Source organism: Ammodytes marinus, assembly GCF_949987685.1.
Source record: "Ammodytes marinus genome assembly, chromosome: 12".
NCBI lineage: Eukaryota > Metazoa > Chordata > Actinopteri > Uranoscopiformes > Ammodytidae > Ammodytes > Ammodytes marinus.
The window spans coordinates 17,752,767-17,770,691 of NC_137216.1; the positions used below are offsets into that span (position 1 = coordinate 17,752,767).

At 41.2% G+C, this 17,925-nt stretch overlaps 1 protein-coding gene across 1 annotated transcript; it reads left to right on the forward strand.

Moving 5' to 3' along the window:
* Window positions 1-377: 377 nt before the first annotated feature.
* Window positions 378-5,679, forward strand: cdca7a (cell division cycle associated 7a). Its single transcript, XM_080037676.1, has 10 exons — window positions 378-513; window positions 1,364-1,504; window positions 1,601-1,732; window positions 1,828-2,037; window positions 2,150-2,227; window positions 2,353-2,544; window positions 3,669-3,797; window positions 3,925-4,074; window positions 4,167-4,303; window positions 4,403-5,679. The coding sequence occupies exons 1-10, from the start codon at window positions 493-495 to the stop codon at window positions 4,434-4,436; spliced, it is 1,224 nt and encodes a 407-aa protein (XP_079893802.1). The 5' UTR covers window positions 378-492; the 3' UTR covers window positions 4,437-5,679.
* Window positions 5,680-17,925: the final 12,246 nt, after the last annotated feature.

A 17,925-nucleotide genomic window follows, 5' to 3' on the forward strand; every position in this document is an offset into this window, starting at 1 on the left:
ACCATAATGATAAGTCTGCACAAAAGTATTACTATTTCCTAAAAGTGGAGTATGACCACAAGAGGACCTCATAATAACAGTTTAATTTTTTTTTAAGTTGGAGCTCAACTTTTTACCCGCCTTGCATGCAAATGAACAGATAAAAATCTCGCGCCATGGCAAGGTACATGGAAGAGACCGCTCTCATTCCCTAAATGGCTCTTAAATCTATACGTTTATAACGTTTGACTAACCAAAGAAAAATCGAACATATACTCCAACGGTGATAATGCGTTTGCATATGTAATTAGTCTCACGGGCTTTACAGAAAGTTAATTATTTTGTTAAACTACCTGTGTGGATTTTATGCAGCTTTCAGGACCTTCCAGTGGCGCGGGAAACGAACAAAGTGTGGTCTGCGTGCAGCTGCAGGACCTGCGCTTTTCACTGTAGAGCTGCTGCACGCGGAGTTTCTGTGTCTGTGTTTGTCTGGGACTTTTAAAGAGAAGAAAAATGCCATCCACCCGCTCCAAGGTAAGAAAAAAACACCCTAACATTATGTAACTAACTACCAGCATTATTGTGTTGTCTCGATAAAAACGCATTATAACGTAGTTGCGAAGGTCAGTTCAGCGTTTGAATCCTACTTTTCATCTAAAGGTTACCTCACGTTTATTCAACTATTCAAAGTTTGCCCGAATCATAAAAAGTAGGGTATTGCATTAGTAATAGTAATGCAATACAATACCCTATACTAAGCATTTAACTAAACATGAGAATGATTTAACTGGTGTTAATGTTGTGATGTGCACCTCCGTCCTTTTGTTAACTTTGACTCTCAAAAGCTCGGATGTATAGCATTTCAACGTTGAAAGCTTTTATATATTATCCATGGTTGACCGTCATTCAGATATAGGTTATATTGAATGATGTAGGGCGCCCAGTCCCCTCAAATCAAATTTGATGCATTACTATTTGACTAGGTTTGTCGACGACAGGGGTGTGTCCCCTTATAATTAGGCAAACCAACCTACCTGAAACATTAACCATTTTCAATTCCCCATGAGGTCCATTGAGAGAAAATCCACTTTCTGAATTGTCATTTTATGCAAAAAACAAACATTTCCAGCTTTGTGAATATTGTGTCCTTTAAAACTGAGTTGTCTTGGCTGTTGGACCTCATTTTTATAAACCAAATTATTATTTGAGAAACTCACTGTTAAGATTAACTGATGTTTATGTAACCATTAATTAGCCCTTAATCCATTTGTCCAGTAGTCGGTGTCCTCAGCTGACAAGTTAATAGTGTATGATTGAACACACACTTTTTTCCTGGCTGTATATGATGTGCACTGTTCTAAATTTACCTCTTACCATGTTTCAGACCCTTGCGGCCCAGCCTCCATTGGCCAGGATGAGCTTGAGGAGCTTCCGCAGCGTCCCACTGGTTCCCATGGAGACCTCCTCCTCTTCCTCCGACGACAGCTGTGATAGCTTTGGCTCTGACGGAGGCTTTGCTAATACGGTAACAATACAATACCGAGTACTTACTTTTCCTATCAGATGGCTAGTGAATGATTAGCACAATCTGTAACTAAAATGTTGCTTCTGTGTATTTCAGAGAAGCAACTTCAAACTGACTCGGAGGACGACGGTAGCAGAGAAGCCCAAGGTGTTCGAGGCAACGTCAGAGGAGGACACATGCTCTAGCTTTGAGGACGATGATGGGATCAACTGTCAGATGAAAGCTATGGTAAGCTTTTAAGGAATGCAATTGCAATATACTCCAGGATTTCATTTATACACCAAGAGATTTTCTTTCTAACAGTAGATTATATGTCCGTACAGAATGTAGACTCTAAACCTCAGAGACGTGGCCGCAGACCCAACACCCTGAAGGTTGCCATGACATTCCCCGCCAAAAAGAGTGGCGTGAAGAGGCCTGCCTCCGAACCTCTCCCTCAGCAGGCTGAAGTACAGGCCCCCGCCGACTTGAAGAAGGAGGTCGGCAACTTCATGGACAAGAGAGCCATGAACATTAAAGAGAACAAAGCAATGGTAAAAAAAACAGTTTCACTTTGCAGCATTTGATATTATGAACTAGAACATTGTCCAATTTTCATTCTTTCCGAAACTACTCATTCATTCATAATGTATTTAATTTTTCTAGCTGGCAAAACTCATGGCTGAGTTGAACAAAGTACCTGGACTCTTCCCAGGACGGATGGCGAGGTCGGCGTCCACTACGGTAATTTAACCTGAAGAATCCTTATCAGAACCTATAGGTGTTTTTTTGTTTGTTTATTTTTTTTACAAGCACACATTGCTTTAGCTTCTCTCCATATTAATTGGTTCCGATCTGTACATGTCCAGCCTAGACGGTCGGCTCTGCCATCCACGGGAACTCCGGGAAGGTGGAAGAGAAAAACAGAGCGCTTGGCTCGAGTCCACACACGCTCCCGCACGCAGGTTGACGGACCACCCAAACCAACTCCAATGGAGGAGCCCGAGGACAAGTTCAGCCTGGTTCGCAAAAGTCGCTACTATGTGGAAGAAGATGAGCCAGTAAGTGATCTCAGGGCTGTACAGTGCGACAGTTTTGATCGCATTTGCTACTGAAATTGATCACGTGCGATGATGAATACAAGTCCAGTCGCACCAGTGCTAATGAGCAGATGCTGTCTCTTTGAGACACAGAGGAGCGATGCACAACACTGCTTAGAGGGCTCTACATTAACACTCTCCAAATGCGGGTGAATGTAGTCTTAGGCGAGTAAGTTATTAAGTCTACCCTCCACTTTGGCTGGTGAAAGATGTGTGCTCGGGATCTGTGCTTGTGCGGCGATTATAGCGTCTAACTTCAACGGTTAAAAACAGGAAGGAGACGACTCTCTTTACATTAACACAGTGAAGTTAGTGCGTGTGCAAACAGAACATTTCCTGTGCGCCTTCACAATAAAAGTCGGTTACTAGCCAAATGCGAGTTGACTTTTATTTTGAAGCAGGTAAGAACAGGAAGTTAGCGCTTCACAGCCATGCAGTCAACAGTAGTACATTTAAACTTATTATTTACTATCTATGATTTAAACAAAGATTGACACAACCTATTTAACTTGGCCTAAATTGTATAAATATGTTTACTAATTTATTTAATAGGCTATATGTTCAATGTTTTAAAGTATGGTTTTCATTAAAAGAATGAAATGTTCTAAAATTTTTTGTTATTATTAGCCTAATATAATAATGATATGTTTATAAAAATATATAGATATTGACATTATTTTTATAGTTCTATGGGGGGAAATAATTCTGAATCAGCAAAAAAATTGTCATTGGCAGGTTAGACTCTTTTGTCTAAATTGCAATCAGTGCACCCCTATTAATTTTTCTACAATTATTACTGCACACTAGGATATCATATTCATTGAGAATCTCAAATAAAACCAAGATGACATGCTCAAAGGTAATTAGAGCTAAATGCAAGGGTTAGGGTCATGCAAGTTTTCGATCATACTTTGTGTGCTACCAAATTTATTTTTGTGCTACTGAATGTTTTTGCTTGCTAGCACCAGTGCTACCACTTTAAAAATAAGCGTACAGCCCTGGATCTATCCCAAACACTCTTGATATCGAAACACGGGCACAATGATCAATTATCTGATTCATGAAGTTTTATTTTTAATGTGCAGCCCCGTCGCCGTTCCTCCATCGGTACCAAGGCCATGCCTCACGTGGTACGGCCTGTGGAAGACATCACCGAGGCAGAGCTGCAGGGCATCTGCTTCAACGTACGGGAGAAGCGCTACAACAGCTCCACGGTAGGGCCACACATTTTCTGCAATGCTGATTTAAAAAAAAAAATAATAATAACTCGAGCAGCTGCGTTTGCACTGAAGATAAAACATTTTTTTTTAGTTCTTTTAAAAAAATATATTTTATTTTTAGGGATCCACTTGCCACCAATGCCGCCAGAAAACGACCGACACCAAAACCACCTGCCGTAACCCGGAGTGTTGGGGGGTGAGGGGTCAGTTCTGCGGACCCTGTCTCCGTAACCGCTACGGAGAGGAGGTCAAAGATGCTCTGCTGAATCCGGTGAGTACCTAAACATGCCGAAAATTAACTTAACATTTGACAATGTGTGTGTGTTGTACAAGACCTGACGGGATTAATTTCTCATTGTTTAGGAGTGGGAGTGCCCGCCGTGCAGAGGGATCTGTAACTGCAGCTTCTGTCGGGCCCGAGACGGCCGCTGTGCTACAGGGGTGCTGGTCTACCTGGCTAAATATCATGGCTATGATAACGTGCACGCCTACTTGAAAAGGTGACATTTGTAAAATGTGAAGGCTATTGTTATTTTAGGTTAAAGTGTGTTGTTGTTGTTGTTGTTGTTTTTAACAGACTTTTTTTCTCTTCACTGCAGCTTGAAAAAGGAGTTGGAGGAAGCAAGCGAGTGAAGAGGAGCTGATCATGGACCTGACTGACATGTTATGTGACCTTTGACAACGCACAGACAGCCCAATATATTGTTCCCAGGGTTTCAAGCATTATAACACAATGCTTATTATTGTTCCTGTTTGTGAAATTTCACATGCAATTTAAGCGCGCATCGTTTTCGTTCTGACTCACATTTTCCTGTCTGTTCTCAAGAGCTGAGCCCTTCCATTAAGACTGGTTGACTAAACTTAAAAGTGGACCAAAGCTAATTTGCTAATCTATGACCTTGTCTGAACCAACATTCTGATCTTAAATATTTTAAGATGATTTAATGTACATTCCCATTGCATTTCTTTTTTTAAAGAGCTAAGACATCCTACCTGCTGCTTCTGCAAAAAAAATATCAGGCTTGTTTAAAATATCTACTGTATTTTACATTGTTTTAAATGTATAGGTTTTAAAAGCTGAGGTGACCATGGATTGAAAAAGGAATCAAGCTGTATGCCTGCTCCCCCCCTGTTGCAAATGTATCCTTGTGTTTTTACAAGTTGTATTGCCTTTTTGTCAATCTTCTGAAATTGTTGATGTTGAGGGGAGGGAAAAACCAACAAAAGAAAATGTTTGCTCTAGTTGGATTGTGCTGTAGAAATGTCCCGATCTGTATGCTACGGAGGTTGTGCAGGTGGAAAGGGCATAGACTGGGGTCCACTGCCTCTCACTTCTAAACCATGAGCAACTGTGTGATATACTACAGCGCCTAGTTAAATATCCTTCATTAGATAACTGTCACTAATGGTGTGGAAACAATTAGCACACTCTAATGGGAATCTCATACCTGTAAATCATTTTATCCTGTTAAAGCACATTCTCGCTCTGCTCCAGTCTCTTTGGCTCATTTTCTACCTTACACTGTTAAGTAGGAATGGTTGAAGGTGCCACTGAAGTGCCTATAGAGTTATTGCCTGCATTTTCTGTTCAGAAGTGCAATACTGTGCACGAAATGACATGGAATTAACCTTACTGTCCATCTTTGAAATGTGCTTCAGCCGACCTGCACCTGATTATATGATACTGTTTCAGGATAATCAACGGTTAAGATGTGTTCTTCAAGGTAATGGCAGCTGGAGGTTATCTGTACTGCTGCTTGTATTTATCAGGCACTGCACTCTGAACATGGAGAGTAATGTTCAACTGTTGATAGGAGCATCTGTTCTTGCTTTGTGATTGTTGGGTTAACTGTTCATATCCATTAAAGTGTTTATCACTGCAGAATCATGTTATCCGTTTTCTTGACCATCACTATCCATAACAGCTGTAGTTACTGTTATTTTGGGATGTTAAGCCTGTTAATGTGATATTACGAAGGGATGCAAACAGTGTTTCCATTATTAATCTGTCCGTTAAAAAGATAGCTATATATTTTTTTTTAAAGGGTGGAGTTAGCAATTCTGGAGAATGCTCGTCAAATCAGTGAACATCTCCTCGCGATCGGCTACCTGTCTGTACTACTGTGTGTGCGCGAAAAGGAAATCTAGAGTTAAAACCATAGGTTAAAACACAGCCTAGGCTTCATAAACTGGTATGGTAGCTAGCAAGATGCCCTTTTGCAGAGCACTGGATTTTGTATCAGCACACACAGTACAGACAGGTAGATCTGAGTAGGTATTTACTGATTTTGTCAAAAAATTAAATAAAATTGGCAACAAGCAATATCCAGAATAACTGACTCAACCTTTTAAATGTCCATTACAATTGTTAGATGTGATTCACTGTACAACATCCAAAGGAATGCAATTAACAAAGCTCTAACCTACATAATGAAATACTTAAAACCTGATTATTAAGAAAGTTGCCAATTTACCCAATGATTTTCAAAAATCCAATTGTTTCAGCAACAGAGATTAACAGCAGTAAAGTGTCAATGGGATTCATGGGAGAAGTGAGAACATACCAGTTGGATTTACAAGCAACATACAGCATCCACAGATTGGTTATGCTGTGGTACTGGAAAAGGATACACAAGTGAAACACAAGAGCTAATATTATTTTTGTATGTGATCTTGAGAAATGTGATTATCAACCCTTTTTGTTATCACAAAAGGTCGATTTTTCTTACTTTTACTATCCGTGATCTTTAAGACAACAGTAGCCCTATTTGCTAAAATAAAGTGCATAAAAAATTATTGCAATCACAGCTCACTGATCTTTCGTACATTTCCAAGCACTGTAATGCAAACACAAAATCTGCACTTTTATCCATTATTTACGCCTCACTTTATTACATTCTTGTATGGTGTAATATGAATCAGTTAAAATCTAAATTCAAACACAGTCAGATAACCACACACATCATGTATTGTATTTGAGCTCAGTAATGACTTGACTGGTTGGAGCAGCAGTATAACTTGAATGGCCAGCACACATTAATGGTTTGCATTTGGAAGTAGGCCCTTCTGCAAATGTGTTTTGTTAAGTTAGATAGTTTGTCTATCTTCAGGAGCAAAGGTTAGCTAGCCACCTAGCCCCAATTTGAGCTTAACGTGTTGCTGTTACTTTTATACGGAAGCTTATTTGGGCCATGGGTGAGAACACAATTAAGAGTAGGAAGGTTTTTTCAAAAAACTTACAAATATCGGAAAAACATAAGGAGAATAAATTTGAAATACAATTTTGCAAAAAAAGTCGAAATGTCAAGTTCATTCTTGACATTTCGACTTTTTTTTCGAGGCAGACAATAGATAGGCTACAACTTTATTTTTACCGAAACCATGCGTACTCTTAGCTCTACTAATAACTGCATTGCACTGTATAAGAGTGAAAGTATTGAATATTTGTCGTTTCAGTGTGGCCCTTTGCAGACGGCCCCTTTGCCCTTGTCGGTAACACTTTACAATAAGGTACACAAAAAAGAGTAATTACCCTTTTTAAAAGGTAAACTTACCTTTTTTGAAAGGTAAATTCACCTTTTAAAAAGGGTAGTTACCCTTTTTAAAAGGTACATTTACCTTTTAAAAAGGGTAACTACTCTTTTTTTGTGTACCTTATTGTAAAGTGTTACCCTCTTGTCTCACAGCCCACTGCTCATAGAGAGCATTGCAAGTTGTCAGTTGAGCTCAGAGAACGTCTTGTTTCGGTACAAATGAAATGAGGTAAGCATCCTTTTGTTCCGAGAAAACAAATATGTCTTATTCACACTCTTGCCGAGATAAAGCCTAGGTTACTAGATTGATATCAGTCATATATGTCGCTAAGCAGCCTGTTAGCTTAGTTTAGCATAGCATACAGACTGGAGACAGGCGAGATGTGGTAAAGGAGAGCTAGCCCAGGTCTGTTCAATGTAACGATGAGCCTCAAGTCAGTGGCGGCCTTAACGATCTGGGGGCCCCATTCAAGACCTAGTGTGGGGCCCCCCACTTTTTTTGTATTTTCTTGAAAAAAAAAAATCTTAATTTTTTTTTTCTTTTTTAATACATATTTCTTGTGCATGCAGAAAACAGATTGTAGAGTTTTATGAGATGATGGGCCACTGGGTGCAGACTCTTAAAGGGCCCCCCCACTCCTACCTATCCAGTCAGGTACACTGACTTTTCAGCACATATACAATTAATGGTAAAAACATATTAATGAAGTCAGTTTTTCTCACAGGATTTAGGGATACTGTGGGAGGGACCCTGGTCCTTGTTGGGAGGTCCGGGGGCATCCCCCCCGGAAGAAAATGTGTGCCTTTTGAATTAAAATGCATCAATCTGGTGCACTTTGAGGGGAAAATTTAGAGGCTATATCAAATCCTGAGATGCAGCAGGAACATTATTTTTCAGATTTTTCTTAATCAGGCAGCACTCTTTACTCTGCTACTGTAAAAACAGTACATTAGATTGGTCTGCAGACTCATGTTCTATGACGGAGAGACTCATTTCAACAGATACAGGGTGGATAGCTACTTTTTATGAACAGCATAGAATTAACACATAGAAATCGTATTCATGTATGTGTGTGGGGGCCCTAAAGGCTCATCATGAAGCCCCTTAGACAGAGCTACTAATGCTGTTTTCTTATGCTTTTGTATTTCTCCCTCTACTAGTTGAGGGGCCCATGATGATTTATTTCCTTATATTTAGGCTCAGAGGGCGGGGCCCCATTCAATTGAATGGGTTGAAACATAGCTAAGGCCTGTACTGCCTCAAGTAGTCGGGATATCCTGGCACATAACAACTGTTAAATGATGATATATAGATGATACATTTTGTATAAAATAAAACTATGTATATGACATGTTAATTCATAGGTGTTGGAGGAGGCTGTTAACTTTAGACACAGCTGGTTTAACTGTCTCCCACAGATAACAACCTTTTTGCTAAACTAAGCTAACCAGCAGCTGGTTGCAGTGCATTTACCTTACAACCGTGAGTGATATCAGTCTTCGCAATAACTATAATAAAGTCAAGTGCTTGAACCATTTGATAATATTAACTTTCACTTTCAAGTGCAATGTGTGTAAGTGACTAAAATAAAAGCCACTTAAAGGTGAAGTAAGCGATTTATTTATGCTAACACAAGTGTTATATCGCTCTTTATTCATACAGTGATCCCTTGTATAGTGTGCGTGTTTCATAAAGCCATCTCTCAGTCACTTGCTCTGCATGTAATTGGCAAACAACTTTTCGAGGATCCCACTACTAATGACCAATCAGAAGAGAGAACGCTTCAAACCGACACCCCGTGCACGCGCAGAGCGACAGATGGGTGAATGTGTATGCGTTAGTGGCGTCTTTGCATTATGGGCACGGCCCCACCAGAGGGCGCTGCCGTGCAGGGCAGGATTATAAAGTTAAGTTTTTCTGTGTCAAAAATGTCATTGAGCATAAGTTAATAATAAATTAATTGTTAATAATTAATTAAATGTCTGCAGTTACCTCGGGGTCTTGTTTGCGAGTGAGGGAACAATGGAGCGTGAGATTGGCCGCAGAATCGGAGCAGCAGGGGCGGTTTTGCACTCGCTTTACCGCACTGTTGTGACGAAAAGAGAGCTGAGTCGTAAGGCAAAGCTTTCGATCTACCGGTCGATCTTTGTTCCTACCCTCACCTATGGTCATGAAGGCTGGGTAATGACCGAAAGAACGGGATCGCGGGTACAAGCGGCCGAAATGGGCTTTCTCAGGAGGGTGGCTGGCGTCTCCCTTAGAGATAGGGTGAGAAGCTCAGTCATTCGTGAGGAACTCGGGTCAGAGCCGCTACTCCTTTGCGTTGAAAGGAGCCAGTTGAGGTGGTTCGGGCATCTGGTAAGGATGCCCTCAGGGCGCCTCCCTAGGGAGGTGTTCCAGGAGCGTCCAGCTGGAAGGAGGCCTCGGGGAAGACCCAGGACTAGGTCGAGAGATTGTATGTCGACGCTGGCCTGGGAACGCCTCGGGATCCCCCAGTCAGAGCTGGTTGATGTGGCCCGGGAAAGAGAAGTTTGGGGTTCCCTGGTCAAGCTGCTGCCCCCGCGACCCGATTTTGGATAAGCGGTTGAAGATGATGATGAATTGTCTTACTTTTTGTAGTGTAGTAGCAGTGTGTGAAATAGTTCGTTGCTCCGTCTCGTCTGTTCCGCTCGGTGGGGCCCAGCCGAGATGGCCCTGCTTGCAGTGTAGCGGACTGAGGGAGCTGCTGCGCGAGCATGCGCGTGCGCAGCGGCCACTTTAGTTTAGGCAGTGGGGCCAGAAGTTTAGGGCCCCGGAGCGCTTCTCATTGGCTGATTTGTAGAAAGTGCGGGGTTTACGGCCGGAGCTTCTCAGATCTTGCTAGCTCAGCTGCTAACGTAGTAATACAGTAATAACAAATTGACGTTTCATTCATTCATTAAATGATGATGAATCGTGTTGAGTATCTGTCTACTGTGCGATTTAGCACTTTAGCACTTGAACCACCACAGAAGTTGGAGATAAAACGTTTGGGACCACATCACCCGACGGATTTAAACATTAGCCTATTCAAGAGGGAAAGGACAAGACTAGATCGTTCAACCAGGAGTGGTTTAAGCGGAAAACTTGGCTTACCAGGAGCTCGTCAACAGCATTTCTGTTCAAGAAGTGATCCTCTTTGGTGAGTCTAATTTGTAATTATTTTTATTCTAAGTGTAATTTATAATCTAGTTTACATATTATTGTTTGAATTAGAATTTCTGCATGCGTAACTGCGGCGTACGGCGATACGTACGTGTGTGTGTGGGGGGGGGGGGGGGGGGGGGCACAACCTCACGTGGAGCTGTTCATCTGTCTGGTGGTGAAATGGCTCTTTGGCTGTGGTAGCCTATATTGTGAGTGGTGGCTTTGTATATTGATTGCTGTGTATAGGGTGTGTGCCGTTGTGTTTTTATTGTTGCCACGTTGTTGTTTCGATCTTGAGTTTTTGATATTGTGAGATCTTGAACACTGCCATTTGGTGGTGCTATTGATATAATAAGCACTTTGTTTTTGTTGTGATGGTAATATGTGGTATTTCTGGATTGGGTTATAAGATTTTCCTGCATGGCCCCACCAGAGTTTCCAAACCAAAATCGCCACTGGTATGCGTCACAAATGGCGGAGAAGGCAAAAAGCTTTCCTCATGTCTGTTTTGACGGTTTTTGTCATGTTTTATCACACTTAAGGATCTGAGATGATGCTATATAACTTGCTGTTTAATGCATTAATGTGGTGACGTGGGGACGAGGGAGGGGACTGCTAACTGCAGTCACTGACAGGAAGTTAGCTGACCATTCCGCTTACTGAACCTTTAACTGGAAGTAGGCCTATTTCGTAAGATTTAGTAATTGAATATTGACACAGCAGTTCAGAATATTAGAAACAACAACATTAAAAAATGTGGTTTTGGTGGTCATACATAAATACATAAAATGCATAACCATTACATTAGTAGCCTATCTGTAAAACTATATATCTTTTACATCCCCATTAATATTTTTATGAGGACAACATTTACAATCAAAGACAGGATTTATTACTAGGTTTTTTTATTACACTGAACTAATAAACTGGTATATAAATAAAATCATCATTATGTAATACTAATCATTTTCAAGGCTTCTGAAAGAATACAATAAAAAAGACTAATTTTTTGCCTCCAAAAGCAACATTTCAAAAACTATTATTAGTATAATAAAGATGCACTTGAAAATACTAGTCCTGTATTAAATACCAATGATCATCCACTTTGGGGTGATGAATATTTAGGGAAGTAATTGTTTACAACGCTCAAGCATTGAGCTGATCTGGTAATCAGGCTATGAAATACAATATTTATTCATTAGAGCAGATTTAATGAGGCCTTGCGGCGCTAATTACCAAAACCAGTGTAGCAGTAAATGAGTAGCGCACGGTGGCGGGCTGCGGGGTACCTGTAAGGAGGGACTAGGGGGTTGAAGTGCCCTGAGTGCCATGGCACACTGAGCAGCCCTGACTCTGGCTGTCCGGCCCACAGCTATACATCAGGGGACCTGCAGACAGGTCACAGATGGGCCCCACATCTCAACATGCCCTGCTCCCAGTCCCATACCTCCAGGAGCTAGGGCTGGATTTTCCCCCAAAGTATCTTTATACCCAGATTATCGGTTTTATAGCACAGACAACAAGGTAGAACATCTCCGTACAGTGATACCTCAGGTGGACATGCTAAGCACAGCCAGACTGTTAAGTAATGTCTCACTCTGAGTCACTCATATACTGCCAACCGTAGAGTGGAACAGGTTGTGCGCCTATTCTGCAGTCTCTATTTGTATGCAGGTGTGTGTTAGGTTTTCACAGCATATTATGGGTTTTGATTGACTGATATTTTCATTATGGCTGCAGGGTAGCGTGAAGACTGTTAATTTGCTTGGGAGTCCTGCAGGTCTACAGTGATTGTAGTGGAGCCAGAAGAAAAGCCGTATAAATGAAACTCACAGGGCACAATCACAATCTGTGGGTCAGAATCAACTGATTAATTATAATTTAAATCTGTCAGGCCTCTGTAATAAACACCCTTTTAGGCTTGCTGCTTAATAACCAGCTTTCTGCCGTACACATGTAACATTGTGTCTTGTGGAACACCATGTAAGGTTATCCCAGTGAACACATACAAGATTGTGTTTTTCTGATGATAATAATAATGAATTACGACGACTAACAATGAGTTATATAGAGGCCTTTTTTTGGCGCAGCTCAGCAAGACAAGTTTCCACACAAGAATCTCCCTCCGGCTCTGACCTCTACATCCAGGAGAGTGTAGTGAGGAGAGTGCTGTTAAATGCACAGTGAGTGACTCCCGGTGGCATGAGGCTTATGACATGTTCCTTTCCTCCTGTTCCAGCCTGCAAAGTGATGGAAACAGCAGTTTGGTCCAGGTGTCAGAGACATTATCAAAGAAAAGAGCTGCCTGCAGTTGCTCCATCTCACAGGAAATTGCCAACTCACCCTAACAAAGAAAGGCATAAGTGCACTTGCTGCTGCCTTCAAGGGGAGTGTGATAAGATGACATTATAAATACAGAATTGTTCATGGAGGTGGAGGGGTAAGGCACCACCATCAGGCAGGCGAACTTGACAATTCAGTTTTTCCTGTGCACGTCTAAATCCTGTTTGGGTTTTTATCTCAAAACAAAATTAGCTTCTTATCCACTAGGGATTCAAACATTTGTTAATGTGTTAAACCGTAATTGTGGATGGTTATACTTCAGGCCACTTGAAACTGCAGCTTCACGTAGTTTACAGCTTCAGTTTTAGGAGGGAGTGAGACATGATTATCCAGAGCGTATGGAAATTATGTGAATAATATTTTGCACTCTTAATATACAGGGAGCGTGCATACTGTAGTAGTATAGAATACAGTCTGGAGTGTATAGAGAAGATGAATATTAAGGTGTGTCTCTGCACATTTAACACAATATACAACACAGTAAAAATAATAATTAGAATGGGATATATATGCAATTAAAATGCATACATATTTGGACACAGCTTGCAGTGTTTAAAAACACTTGTGAAGGCATTGGGAAAAAGGGTTTCTTTAAAGAAAGGGTACTAAATGCTGACGATCCGTCAGTGCTGATGATATATAATGTGGAAACACTGAACTATAATGCTGCTGCTGCTTCACATCATGTTGGGAGTTCAGTCTCCTGATGCATTGTTCTCGGTGACACCTGAAGGGGGAGCTCTAATACAGGCGACTTGCTGCACTTTTATCTTCCTTTAACTTTCAACAAGTCTTCAAGAGTGGAGGAACAAGTCAAAAGGGGCCATCATAGCTTTACCTCACATTTCACATACATTTAATCCAATGAAAAACATACTAGTAGTGCAGATAATAAGATGTGCAAACCAGGAAACGTTGAAAGTTTCATGTAGTCTTATAAAGTGCGACTGAAATTCTGTGCATTTTGGTACATGTGTGCTTTTAAAGAAGAGTTTGTGATGGTTTTGTAGCTTCGGAATCAAACCTGAATATTCAGTGATGTGACAGGAGGGCGATGACAATGTCTGCGCGCGGTGTTGTGAAACTTCAAATGAAATCCAGCAGCACACTTTGACTGTAGGAGGGGGGAGGGGAAAGGTGAAGAGGGAGTGGGGGGGGGGGGCTAATTATGACCAGGGGAACACAGGGCTGTAATCTGTAAATCTATTCTTACCTTAAGTGAGAACTGAACTGGTACATTGGATTGATTTTATTGAGATCATACATTATAAATGGGGCATGGAGGAGCTTACAGCCTTGAGATGGTGCTGCTCACGTGCTTCATTAATTTTTACTTCATTAACTCTCTCCTTCAGACCCTTCAACACGACATTTCATTGCCGGCCATGAATCCAGGCCACGGTGGGCAAATGGACGAGCCGGGGACGACTTCCAGTGGAGTGGATGCACTAGAGTAACGCTGTCAAAACAAATCAGTTAGACATGAAATATACATAACCTCAGATCAGTCAGTAATCCTGTGCAAGGTTGTACTTGTAGGTTACATGTACACAAAAAACATGATCAAAGAGAACAAACGTAGGCCTATACTCATTCGACTCTCAATTAGTTGAAATGCTGCATCAGTTTAGCTGTCCTAAAGTCAATTACAGGCACAGAAACAAAAAAGCATGGAAACAAAAGCGGAGGAGTACTAGTTCACTGTAGATATTTTTTATTTTGAAACCGACAACAGGGCATTTGGGAACCATTATGAATGTCACTATCGTTGTGTTTTTCAAAATGCCTCAGTGGCTGGTTAAAAATCCAGCGTGATAATTACAGATTACAGAAACCTCATCCGTAGATAGGCTACTGTGTGCCTGCAGTGTGCTTACTTACTTCTGTGGTTTACCACTTACGAACCAATAGGTGCTGCAGCGGTGGCCTTTTGTTTCCCAGCAAGGAGTTTTTTCAAAATTCCCCCGTGGTCCACTTTAGAATGGACCATTTGTTTTATTGAATAGCCTTAAACCCAACAATATCAATCAGTCATGAAAGCACCTGTGCATTACTGCTCTGTCCTGCGTCACCATTAACTCCAGACAAGTGACGGCCCTCGCTGCTTCGCAAGGCGAGAGAAAGGGGAGGAGGAGAAGGGAGTGTTTGGTGGGCACTGGGTAGAGAGGGATAAATGGATGGTGTTGGTTTGCTTTTGGCTTTTTCCCCCTATTTTTTTTGTGGTGATAGACCTACTCAGCAACTACGGGAGCAAGTAGCCTAGGCATTTTTGTGGATGCAGAACTATTGTAGAAAGGTTGGGAGTGATTGTGGTGTTTTCAATGAAGCTGTCGGTAAGAGCTTCAAATGGACATTCTGAAATACACTGTGCATCGTTTGAGATTATTTTAAACATCCCCCACGGACATTGTTTTACGACATAATGATAATTTTCTGATAATTATAATTTGTGTCTCAATTACTTTGTTAAGACTTCTTAAAGCACATCTCTACTTCTTCTGCCTCCTTGGGAAAAAAAATCCAGAATCTAGGTCCATGCATGTATGTTTTTTTTTAATATATTTTTTGGGCATTTTTATGCTTCATTGATAGTGTAGAGACAGAGTTGAAATGGGGCAGAGAGGGGAGTGACATGCAGAGAACGACTGCGGGCTGGAATCGAACCCGGGTCCGCTGCTGGCCGAGGCCCATGGGGGGGAGGGGGGGGACACCCTACCAACTGAGCTAAGGGCGCCCCCATGCATATATGTTTAATTTAAAAAATGTAACTGAAGATGTCTCCTGCTTCCTTACAAACATCCATTCTATGTGTCTGTGTGCTGTAGGTTTCAATTATTTATTTATTTTACCAATGAGTGGCTGCCAAACTAGTTGTGATGTCACAAAATCCTGCTCATACATACACGGGTTGAACGTACATTTAAGGTGAGCATATACAAACGTTCCTCCTTCACCATATGGATATGAAAACAGCTGTTTAGGTGTCAAATTCTTCACAGTGAAAGTCAAACATTTAAACTTAGAAACAATAAGAAAAGAGTAACTTTAAAGATTGAAATTGGTCATACATATCTTCCTTGATTTTGAGGATACAATTTCCACCAATGCTGAATCTGAGCCTTGTGCGTATAGCATGTAGCACATCTGTGTTGAATCTCATATGGAAGCTGTGAAGTTGTTCATGCTTCAAACCTGTTGTCAGACCCTTCCCTCACCGAGCATGAGAACAACACACACACTCACACATCCACACACACCAGTGAGCAGGCGCTAAGTGCTTTTCCTCTGAGGCAGCGCAAACTTCTTAACATTTCAAATCTGTTTCAACAGCTGTCCTGGGGAACATTTGCGGGATCTGTTTCACCACACATGTTGAAATGATGATTTCCTCATTACGCCTGGCCATCAAACAATATCTCCAAAAGCTAACAGTTGACAAAAATCTAGTTAAAACATTTGGAGGAAGGCTCTTAAAGGAAGAATTAATGGGAGCGAAAAGAAAAGCAGCTCTGAGACAATTAGCACCAGAGACCACTCTATAATCTTAAGATTATTCTCCCCACTTAAAAGCAGCACACATGGTTTGTATTGTGGCAGAGGGGCAGAACGAACAACACTCGAGTGGATTTGATTTGGTCTCCCTAATCTGCATTTCCTTTAACATGCCTTTCTTCTGATGCAAAATGTCAATGTTGATCAAATCCAGCTGGAATGAGCCAGTGTGTGTGTGTCATCCCAGTTTGCAAAATCTCTCAGAAGATTTTTTTCACCCAAGAGGATGGATTAAAGCGTTTGGTCTGCGGCGTGTTTCCAGCTGTTATATTGTGCAGATTCAACACTTGGTTCATTCTGTGTTGTGTATGCTCCTTAGCGTAAATCCTCTTGAATTGAAGATGCAAACCCTACTGTAGTATAATGTTGCAAACTATGATTAAGCCTACATTAACAACCCTATTATCAAGATCAAAACTGTGTATCACTTAATACACTGTATTATAGATTCTCAATTAACTTCATAAGAATAACCTCCACAGTAAATATAGAGACGTCTCGTTGATGACCCAAAAACAGACAATCTATTTCCCCCGTATGAAATTATGAGTTAAAATAGAGTGAAATTAATCTACGATTCATTTTTTCAGGAACACCCCCCAAGGCACTCCAAAGGGGCCCACAGGGGTCCCCCAGACCTCGCTTTGAGAACCCTAATATTGGATCTGGTTAACAGAAACATCCCAAAGCTATGTTCATTTAAATAACACATTGTATTTTTGTGGATTAAGAAAAAAAACTGTAATTGCAAAATCTGAAATGTAACCCTGGGGCTGGTTGCTTAACCAAACATGCTTTGGCTGGTTAGGCTCGGTCACAGAGGAAATGTCTCGCGCGCACAGATTGAATTTGTTCCCTCTGAAGTCAAAGGCACGAAAACAATTAAGTGTCTGCCTGCCGCACATTTCACTGTGTACCACTTGACACAGTTTTTCACATCACTGGGGCAATTGTCTACAGAGAGCGACGAGACAAAGCCATTACTTCCAATGTCTCAAAAAGATGGCATTGTTATTTTCCTGATTTTTCTGAAACATTTCAATTAAGCCACTGATGGAGACAATACACATAATGGTGTGAGACTTGCACTGTATACTTTTGTGCTGTCACGTCCATTTTGCGGGGTGGTTACTGCTGTTAAACCACAGGTGCATCAGAGGGATGTAAGGTAGGTAGGTATGTTTGTGTGTGTGTGTGTGTGTGTGTGTCTGTCTGTCTGTGAGTGTGTGTCGCTTTCCTCAAAAGCCCTATCCTTTCCTCAACTGCCGTCTTTTCATTCAAACGACGAGCCCTTTCAAAACAAGGTGAAGTTCAGCAAAGTTTCTGTGCTGAGATGATCAAACAGTCACATCACTAATGGCGATGGGTGACAGGGCCAGTGAATACAGATCAGCTTTAATTGTGGTGGGTCTTACTGCCACTGTCTGTCAATCTGAGCCTTTGAATTGGTGGAAATTTGCTCTGTTCATTCTGTTAAATGACATATCCAATTAAATGCTTTAGAATTCATGATCTTCAGTCAAGGTTA